The sequence below is a fragment of the Vombatus ursinus genome, unplaced genomic scaffold, assembly GCF_900497805.2.
Source record: "Vombatus ursinus unplaced genomic scaffold, bare-nosed wombat genome assembly UNPS02014786.1, whole genome shotgun sequence".
Lineage (NCBI taxonomy): Eukaryota > Metazoa > Chordata > Mammalia > Diprotodontia > Vombatidae > Vombatus > Vombatus ursinus.
This window is the reverse complement of record NW_020954564.1, coordinates 9,228,433-9,238,631: the sequence shown is the minus strand read 5'-3', so window position 1 is coordinate 9,238,631 and position 10,199 is coordinate 9,228,433. Positions and strand designations below refer to the sequence as shown.

Sequence of the window (10,199 nt, the reverse complement as noted above, 5' to 3'; positions counted from 1 at the left end):
ACTGAAGTATATGTAAAATCAGTACAAGGTAATGGAGGAGGTGGGGTAGGGAGAAGCACTAGCAGTTGGGGAGAACAGGAAAGACTCCATGTAGAAGGTGGCATTTGTAGTAGAAGATGTAATAATGATATCTCCCATTTATGTAGTACTTTAAGGTTTGTAAAAAAACTTTTCCTTACAGTCCTGAGCCTCAGGTAGTGCAAGAGAGCATTATGTTAGGTATTAGGAGAGATACAAAGTTTAGGTAAGAACTAGTCTCGGGGCAGCTAGGTGGCGCAGTGGATAGAGCACCAGCCTTGAAGTCAGGAGGACCTGAATTCAAATACCGTCTCAGACCAAACACTTGACACTTATTAGCTGTGTGACCCTGGGCAAATTACTTAACCCCAATTGCCTAAAAAAAAGAACTAGTCTCTGCCCTTGTGGTGTTTATATTTTAGTGGATGATAGGATACTAATATAGATACCTATGATATCTGGAATACACAACAAAAATTTCAGAGGGAATTAATAATACCTCTGGTGAGAGGCAGCTTGATGTAGTGGCTAGAGAGCTGTCTTTCAAGTCAAGAAGCCCTGGGTTCATGTCCTTTCAGTGATACATACTGGCTTTGGTTTTAGGCAAGCTGCTTTCCATCTCCGTGCCCCAGGTGATTCTTAAGACTGTAAATTGCAAAACAGATGCCGTTCTGCATTTGTAGAGGAATTTCTTCTTTGGAAGTTCCCTATACAAATGAAATCATAGGTCCAGAAAAAAATGCACTAGAAAGTTGCAAAAACTTATATTTGAGGAGAAGGTTGTTAACAATCTGGGGATCAGGTCATGGAAAAAGTGGCATTTGAGTTGGACTTTTAGTTTGAATTAGAATTTTGACAGGTGAAGTGGGCTAGGGAGTCATAGCGAACAGCATGAGCAAAGGCACAGAAAAGGGAAACACAAGTTTTGTTGAGGGATTACTTTGGTTGGAATTTAGAGTGCATAAAGGAGGGTAAACTGATAAAGATGACAAGGTGGAGGATCTCAAATGTGAAGCAGAGGAGTTTAAACTTCTTTGGCCAGGCAGTAGGAAGTTACGCAAGATTTTTTTAGTTGGGGGATGAGGTGACCAGATGTGGGCACAAATAGTGATCATTTTAGGGCCAGATTATGGAAAATCTTTGAATTCTCATCTAAGGAGTTTAAACTTTATTCTTTAGGAAATAGAAAGCATGCTGAAGGATCATAGATTTCAACCCTGAAGGGCCCTTAGAAGTTATCAGACCCAGCCCCCTTCATTTTATGGATTAGGAAACCAAGACCCAGAGAGCTTAAATGACTTACTCAAAATTGCATGGATAATACATGACAATGGCCAGATTTGAATCCAGGCCCTCTTTGATTCTTAGACTTGGCTTTTTCTATACAACCCATTGTATTTTAGAAATCTAGGGCCTTTTTTGAAATGTCTTCAGATCCCTGTCAGTATCTAGTTCTTCAAAGCGCTGTGATCTTTAATAATTTGATAGCACTAAAAAATTTATAAAGCACTTTCATATTTGTATGTTACAGTATGATACTGTAATAATACCTAATATAATTAGGATTATAGGATTTTAGAAATATAAAAGATCTTGGAAATCATGTTCCAACTCTCTTGTTACACTTACTCTGTTATATGTGAAAGGACAAGTATAAAGTCATAGAAATTTAAAGCTGTTAATGTGCATTTTCAGGCTCAGAAGGTGAGCTTCAGACATAGGAAGTCACAGATCCAGAATACTAGAATATAGCTTTTTTCACTTTCCACACGTCTAGTGCCACTTCTGCCACCAAGCTATACCCATGTGGGTAAATGGCAGGTCAGGGACAGAGTATTATGTACTTAGCACAATTTCATGCATATAGTGGGCCCTTAGTAAATGTTTGTTTAAATTGAGGGGAAAAAATAGAATAGGAAAAAAGGAAGGAAAGGAAGAGAGAGAAAAGTGTATTTGAGAGGACCATTTGTCTGTGGTCCCATTCAGTGGCACCAATTAAATTAGTTACTTGTTAAAACAGCATACAGTAGTTTGTCTTGACATTCTAAACTTTTCTTGTTTTTAGAAGAATTCAGCTTAGAGTGTCTAATCAAAGAATTTCAGTATAATCCCATTTGGTAACCTCTGGAATCACATAAAATGTTTAAGACAATTAAGGTTAATTTTCAGCTTTAAATACATTAAAATTGTGGTGCTTATCTGTAAAGTGATATATTTTATGAGTAGCTGAATGAAAAAGGATCTCTTGACACAGTAAGGTGTAATTAAAATCTGGACACCTGAGAAATAATTTTTTTATTTTACATTAAGTAGAAGAAACAATCACTTCTAGTTGAGTATTAGTAGGAAACTAGCAGCTGCTTAAAGGTTGTTACTTATATAAGGGTAGAAATTAAGGCATGTTATTGTCAAGGTCAGGATGAGTATGTGAATCTCTATTTTAAGCATTCATTGGTTAGTGTCTTCTAGTACTCTTCAGTGAGATCACGATCAGATTAATTTAGCCTTAGGTGGGAAACACTGATTTATGATTATGAATGGTGTAATCCTGGGAATTCCTTACTAGGGCATTGAGAAAATGTATTTAACAGGCATTAAAACAAGTATCCAGCCATTATAAATCAAGATCTTTATAATATAATAATAGTTCACATTTATATGATGCTCTAAGTTTTCAAAGTACTATAGGTACATTACCTCAACTGATTCTTATAACCAGGTAGATAGTATGGACATTATCCCTATTCTATTGGTTAGGAGAATAAAACTCATGAAGGAGAACTGACTTACTCAAGGTTGCCCAACTCATTAGTGGCATATATAGTTCTAGATCCCAAATCTCCTGATCCTGAATCTAGTACTGTCTGCCATATCTCATTGCCTCTCATTGCATATATCAGTGGCTTTTGAAAAAGTAAACCTGACCATTGTTTCAAAATAAAACAAAATGACAAGATAACCAGTACTACCACAGCAACTAGTACAAAATTTAGTATGACCAATATTGCCGCAACTGCTGCAGTTTTTAGAACTCTCAGTGTTTTTGTGCTGTTTTGACTTTACTGCTCCCTGTTAACAGTTTAAGTGGGAATAAATAATAGACCAAATCTGTAGAATACCTAAACAGTTGGGAAAAATGAGAGTGGAGTGAGAAGACAAGGTAGAAGAGAGAAATCTGTCAGTTTCTTTTGTTTACATTGTGCCAAACATTAGACAGATTTTTTTTCCCCACAGAATTGACTGATTGTTTTGGCATTTGATAGAAATTTGTTTTTCTTTCTGACTTTAAATGATTAAAAATGCAACAACTGGAGATTTTTGAGCCTAGACAGGTTAAAGAATTGGAAAGGGACAAGTAGGAAGCTCACATGGTGATAACTATAAGTATGAGCAAGCTAATAAAAACCTGTGGTGGGCTGGTGAGTATCACAGTGTTAGAACTAGAAGGGGTCTTAGATATTATCTAGTCTAATTTTCTCATTTTGTAGATGAGAAATCTCTATTAGAGAGACAAGTGACTTACCTAGAGTCACACAGCTAGAAAGTGACAGGCATCTCCTTGATATTATGAACATGTATGACAGACCTTTTATGTATCTCAGGCTCTTAGGCTTTCTGATAGATTGTGTTTGTTTTATAGCGACTAGAAACTGTTCAGTTGCTCCTGCTAATTAATCAGACTTCTTATTGTCTGCTACTCTTCCTGCTGTGCTTATTAGGAAAATAATCTTAATGAATATGATTAATGTTGTTTAATCAAGCTAAGGGAACAAATTGTGTTCTATTCCTTTTTTTCCCATGGAAGAACTGTGGGATTCAGTGAAAGATGTTTTTCTACTTCACTTGGACAGAAGAGATTTCATATTTTCATAAATAATAGGGCTAAAGTTAGGAAAAATCAGTGGTCAGATTTGGGCAAAGTGTAGTCTGCTTTCCTTACCCTCTCTTTGTTCTTTCTTTGGTATATTTGTTTAGTGATTTTTATAGGGTACTTTCGTATTTAACTTCTAACTTCTTTCTTTGCCTATCCTAGCTATTCTCTGAGCACTTTTCTTTCTCAAAGAGGGGAAAGTTGTCATTTGGTTACATAAATTCATAAGCAACTCCAAACTTAGTATTCTTTTACACTGTAGCTGATTGCAGAATATTCCCTACTTATCTATAGTTCTACTAAGAATACTGAACTTTGGCTGAGGGGATTATCACTCACCAGAGACTATGAGTGGACATTACATTGTAGAAAACTGATAGTAGAGCTCCTAACAAACTAGGACCCTGAGGTGTGGACTACATATTGTTTATATTTTTCTTGCCTTGAACTTAGTTAAGTACATATTTCCTGCTTCAAATAGTTGTTCAGTTGCATTGAGTTGGGCAGGGTGTTTGTACTAGTGTGGTTGTGGGTTTGGCCTTTGTTGCTTTAACTACACTTTTTCTGAAGATGTTAGTAATAATATTCTTTGTGATCATTGTATCTATCACCTTTTGAGATTTTAGCATCTGCATCTAGTATCAAGGGATTTAAAATACTTGTGATTGTTGTGGCATGCCATTAAGCAAATTAAATTTTGAAATGGATTTTCCAAGTGTTCTTTTATTCAGGTAATATGTTTCAGGCTAGAACTATTTGGTAATAACTGAATACACTGTAAATTTTTTACATTGAAGATGCATGTGGCATGTGTTAATCTCATAATGGTAGAGTAAGTTAAAGTGACTGCTACTTGAAAAATCATATTTTGTTGAAATGTGTATAAATAAATGTATTTTCTATGCATGGAGATAACTAAGATATTTATGTTGCATTGACTATAAAAGTATAACATATTAACTGTTTAACATGATAAAAATAATGCCAAAATTGATACTAATTTATAATATGTTTTTTAGCATTCATACTTGTACTGTCTTTTTGAGCAGAACTAATACGATATTTTGATGTGCCACAGGTAAATTTTTCCATAACCTTATGGAGAGAAAGGACTTTGAGACATGGCTTGATAACATTTCTGTTACATTTCTTTCTCTGACGGACTTGCAGAAAAATGAAAGTCTGGATCACCTGATTAGTCTGAGTGGAGCAATCCAGCTCAGGCATCTCTCCAATAACCTAGAGACTCTGCTCAAGCGAGACTTCCTCAAACTTCTTCCCCTGGAACTCAGTTTTTATTTGTTAAAATGGCTCGATCCTCAGACCTTACTCACATGTTGCCTCGTCTCTAAGCAGTGGAATAAGGTTATAAGTGCCTGTACAGAGGTATGGCAGACCGCCTGCAGAAACTTGGGCTGGCAGATAGATGATTCCGTTCAGGATGCTTTGCATTGGAAGAAAGTTTATTTGAAGGCAATTTTGAGAATGAAGCAATTGAAGGACCATGAAGCCTTTGAGACCTCATCATTAATTGGACACAGTGCCAGAGTATATGCACTTTACTATAAGGATGGACTTCTCTGTACAGGTAGGTAATGTAGTGATTTGATGAATATGATCTCAATTCTATTTTTCTTTGCTCCGTTACATTGTAGATTTTTAAATAATCTTCCTCAAAATTGTGGTTTACAGGTGCAGAAATTTTCTCCTACTTTGTCCTTTTACTACTATGGCCTGTTGCTAGAGATAAAAAGAAAAATATCTCCTCCACCCCCCATTCTGATGAGTGGAAATCTTTAGAAATTGTTGAGATCTGACACTAAATGGAATGGAAGCCAAGTTATTACATAACTCTCCCTATGCTGGTTAGTGGCAGGAATACAGAACTTCACTTGATTAGCCTTGTGACACATGGGTTCAAGAAATTGACTTCATAAATGAAATATGGGGGAGACATGGTTAGATATCAGTTTTTTTAAAAAATCTGGGAGTTTAAATGAAGTACAAGCTCAGTGAGTCAGCCTGGGAGTTGGAAGCTGGGGAAAAAAAAACCAACAGATTTGATCTTGAGCTTTGTTAAGGTATATCTTGAAAGAATAGGGATGTCGTCTCACTATATTCTGCCTTTGGCAAACCATGTGTGGAGTATTGTTTTTAGTTCTGGACAACATATTTTAGGAGGGGCTAAATAAAATGGGAGAAGATCCAGAGGAGGGTAGCCAAGATGAATTTGAATCTGTGATATTTGAAGGTTAGTTGGAGGAACTGGGGATGTTTAGCCTGGAGAAGAGAAGGCTAAAGCCTTGTGGTACTTGAAAGGTTGTCTTGTGGCAGAGATGTTAGATTTTAGAGTTAGAGGTCAGAGATGTAGAACAGGAAGGGAGGTCATCTCATCCAGGAGTTATTAACCTGGATTCCGTGAACTTGTTTCTTAAGATTTTGATAACTGTATTTCCTTATTATTGGTTTCCTTTCTAAGATGTGCTTTATTTTATGCGTTTAAAATGTTCTGAGAAGAATCTATCAGCTTTGCCACATGACCAAAGGCATGTGTGACACAAAAGGCTAAGAATCTTGATATGGTTCAATCTCACTTTATAGATGAGAAAATTAAGGCCCAGAGAAATGAAGTAATTTGTAGAAGGTCACACCAAGATTAGGTGGCAGAAATGAAATTTGAACCCAAGTCTTTGACTCTCCACCATTGCTCTTTGCATTGGACCATGATGACTTATTTTGTTGGCCTCAGAAGGCAGAAGTAGAAGCAATGAATGGAAAGTTGCAAAGAAGCAAATTCAGCCTTGATGCAAATAAAAACTTTCATTTAATCTAGAGATACCAAAAAACGTTATGAGTTGCTTTGGGAGGTAATGGGTTACCTCAGCCTTAAGGCTTCAAGAAAAGACTTGGGTGTCATAGAGAAGGTTCTTCTAGAGTATATATGAGTTGGACTAAGATGGCTGCTGAGGTCCCTTTCAAATCTGAAATTCTGTGATTCCTTAATTTTGAGCAACTAATTTAACCTCTTTGTGCCTTAGTTAAAAAGTTTATCTCTCCCACGGCCTGGTCTAGTTCTCTCCCCACTGGATGCTTGGTAAGTGTTTGTTGAATTGCTTTATGAGAAAAATGAGCTAGTGGGCTCGGTTATTTCTAAGACCCTTTTTCAGGGCTAGCAGCTCTCTCCCATGTCTGCTAGGATGAGGGATTAGAGGCTAGAAAGTAGGATTTTTCTGTTTCCACTGACTTCCAGCACGTCTTTGATATCCTTCCCATAACAGTTTCATGTTCCTGTTTGGTCATGTCATTCTCATGCTTGAAAAATATCTTGATGCCTAGTGTTTAACCTCTTATTTTTGCCTGGCATTGAAGGGCCTCTTCATTGTGACACTATTGGATATCATATTACTTCCCTCGGAGCAATCTCTATGGAGTCACACTGGACTACTTTCTGGCCAGGGAACATGCCTGTACTTTTCTCCTCTGTGCCTTGCTCACCCTTTGCTTTGTTTTGCCTGAAATAGCTTCCCTTTCTTTCTTTGCCTGTTGAATTCCTTCCCATCTTTTAGCCCATCTCATTTGCCATGAAACCTTCCTTGATCCTTCTTTCAACAACAGTATTCTTCATATAGGTATAAAGTAGCTACACTTTTTTGTATCCCTCTATTGTACTTTAATATGTTTTTATGTATTATGACTATCTGTGTAGATTTTTAAATTCATATAGTCATACTTAAACCTAAAAAGGACATTAAAGTTCACCTGGTTCAGCCTCCATGTTTTACAGTTGAGGAAACTGAGGCTTAACAAGGTAAATGGACTTGCTGAAGTTCACATGACTAGTAAGAGGCCAAGTCAGGATTTAAACCCAGCCCCTTTACTTTCAAAGTTACTCTTTCCACTGTATCACTCTTATCTTTTTGGACAGAAAAAAAAATTGGGGGTCTACATGACTGATATCTGTGGTAGAGCATCAAGTATGTTAAACTTTATATGCTATTGAGCAATATTGCTAAAGGGCTGATATTTAGAGAGCAGGACATGACAAGTGACCACTTGTATTAATAAAAAACCTGGGCACGGGAATACATGAGGTTAATAGTGATGAGGGGAAGAAAAAAGAGGGTGGTGTGGAATTTTAGAACAAATTAAAATTCTTATTATTTTAACTTCTGTTTCAGTGAACCAGTTTATCATATGCTTTTTTTCCCCCATAAATAGTATTTTATTTTTTCCAATTACATGTAAAGATAGTTTTCAACATTCATTTTTTAAATAAGATTTTGAATTCCAAATTTTTCTCCCTCTTTTCAATGACAGGCAATCTGATATAGGTTATACATGTGCAGTCATGTTAAACATATTTCCACATTAGTCGTGTTGTGAAGGAAGAAACAGAACCAAAGGGAAAAACCATGAAAAAAAAATGAAAATAGTATGTTTCAATCTGCATTCAGATTCTGTAGTTCTTTCTCTGGATGTGGATAGCATTTTGTGTTACGAGTCTTTTAGAATTGTCTTAGATCATTGTATTGCTAAGAAGAGCTAAGTCTATTATAGTTGATCATCATACAGTGTTGCTGTTACTGTGTGCACAATGTTCTCCTAGTTCTGCTCACTTCATTGAGCATCAGTTCATGGAAGTCTTTCTATGTTTTTCCGAAATCTGCCTGCTCATCATTTCTTATAGCACTATACTATTCCATTGCATTCATATATCATAGTATGTTCAGCCATTCCCCAATTGATGGACATCCCCTCAATTTCCATTTCTTTGCCACCACAGAAAGAACTGCTATAAATATTTTTGTACATGTGGGTCCTTTTCCCTTTTTTGTGATCTCTTTGGGATACAGACCTAGTAGTGGTATTGCTAGATCAAAGGGCATACCCATACATATACGCACAGTTTTATAGCCCTTTGGGCATAGTTTGAAATGGCTCTCCAGAATGTTTGGATCAGTTAGTTCACAACTCCACCAGCAGTGCATTAGTGTCCCAGTTATCCCACATCTTCTTCAACATTTGTTATTTTCTTTTTCTGTCATATTAGCCAATCTGATAGGTGTGAGGTGCTACTTCAGAGTTATTTTGATTTGCATTTCTCTAATCAATAGTGATTTAGAGCATTTTTTCATCTTCATACACTTTTAAAAGTCACAGAAGACACTGACGTAAAATATTTTAATGAACTGGCTGAGTATTAAAATTAAAGGGAGTATTCCTTAATATAGCATATGTTCATTAGAAAATGGTATTTAGGGTACAGCCAGCAGTAGCATTTCTAAACCACATTAAAATATCAGCTTTTATGATGTGACTATGCTTTTTCATGGTCCTACAAGGATACAGCAGTAATAAATGAGAAAGAATGTTTGACCTTTCCCCAAACTTCTGTGTTAATCCAAGCCATAGAGCAGAGATTATTAACCTTGGATTTGTGAACTTTAAAAATACACACACACCCCTATACCCATAAAACTTTCAGTGTAACTGAAAGCCTATGTATTTCATGCACTTAAAAGCATTATTTGGGGTGAGGGGAGATCCATAGGTTTTACTAGACTGCCAAAGGGATCCATGGCACAAAAGTTTAAAACCCCTGCCACAGAGGGGCTTCCGAGTCTTTCTGATCCTAAAAATAAAACCAGAAAATCGTCTGCTTGTCCTTTTCTCTCTCCTTCTTCCTCTCTCTCTCCATTGTTTTTTGTTTTTTTTTTTCCAGTCACGTCTGACTTTTTGTGACCCCATTTGGGGTTTTCTTGGCAACAAAACTAGAGCATTTAGTCATTTCGTTCTCCAGCTTATTTTACAGATGAGGAACTGATACAGTCAGGGTTAAGTGACTTGCCCAGGGTCACACAGCTAGTAAGTATCTGAGGCTGGATTTTAACTCAGGTCTTCCTGATTTCAGGCCCAGTGATTCATCCACTGAGCCACCTACCTGCCCTCTCCTAGACCATAAGCTCCATGTTTTTTGTACATTTTGCAATACTTCTGTTCCTAGCCTATTTATCTGCATAGTAGGTGTTTAATAAATTTTTTGTAAAATGAATGGATGAGGGAAGGTTAAATTAGCAAATGGTAGGACTTTTAAACCGTTTATGGAAATGGGCCCCTTGATTTGAAGGGACATATTGACTTGGTGTCTTATCATCTAGAAGCCTGATTATTCAAACATAATAATGCTGCCTTTTATAATGTAAAATCATGACACAGACTCACCATCTGGACACCATATATTCCAAATGACTTTTCTTTTATATTTTTGATGCATGTAGGTAGATCTGTCTACATTCTTATGACCAATGAC

At 36.5% G+C, this 10,199-nt stretch overlaps 1 protein-coding gene across 3 annotated transcripts in view; it reads left to right on the top strand.

Moving 5' to 3' along the window:
• LOC114047036 (F-box/WD repeat-containing protein 2) overlaps positions 1 to 10,199 on the top strand; it is a 34,838-nt gene that overhangs the window by 1,432 nt on the left and 23,207 nt on the right. Inside the window, exon 2 of one of the 3 annotated variants that reach the window (XM_027867699.1) lies at positions 4,968 to 5,477. In XM_027867699.1, the coding sequence (XP_027723500.1) occupies positions 4,988 to 5,477 (490 nt within the window). In that variant the 5' untranslated portion in view covers positions 4,968 to 4,987. Of the gene's footprint in view, positions 1 to 4,967; positions 5,478 to 10,199 lie in introns of those variants that run through there. The other 2 variants (XM_027867701.1, XM_027867700.1) reach the window with 2 other exon arrangements.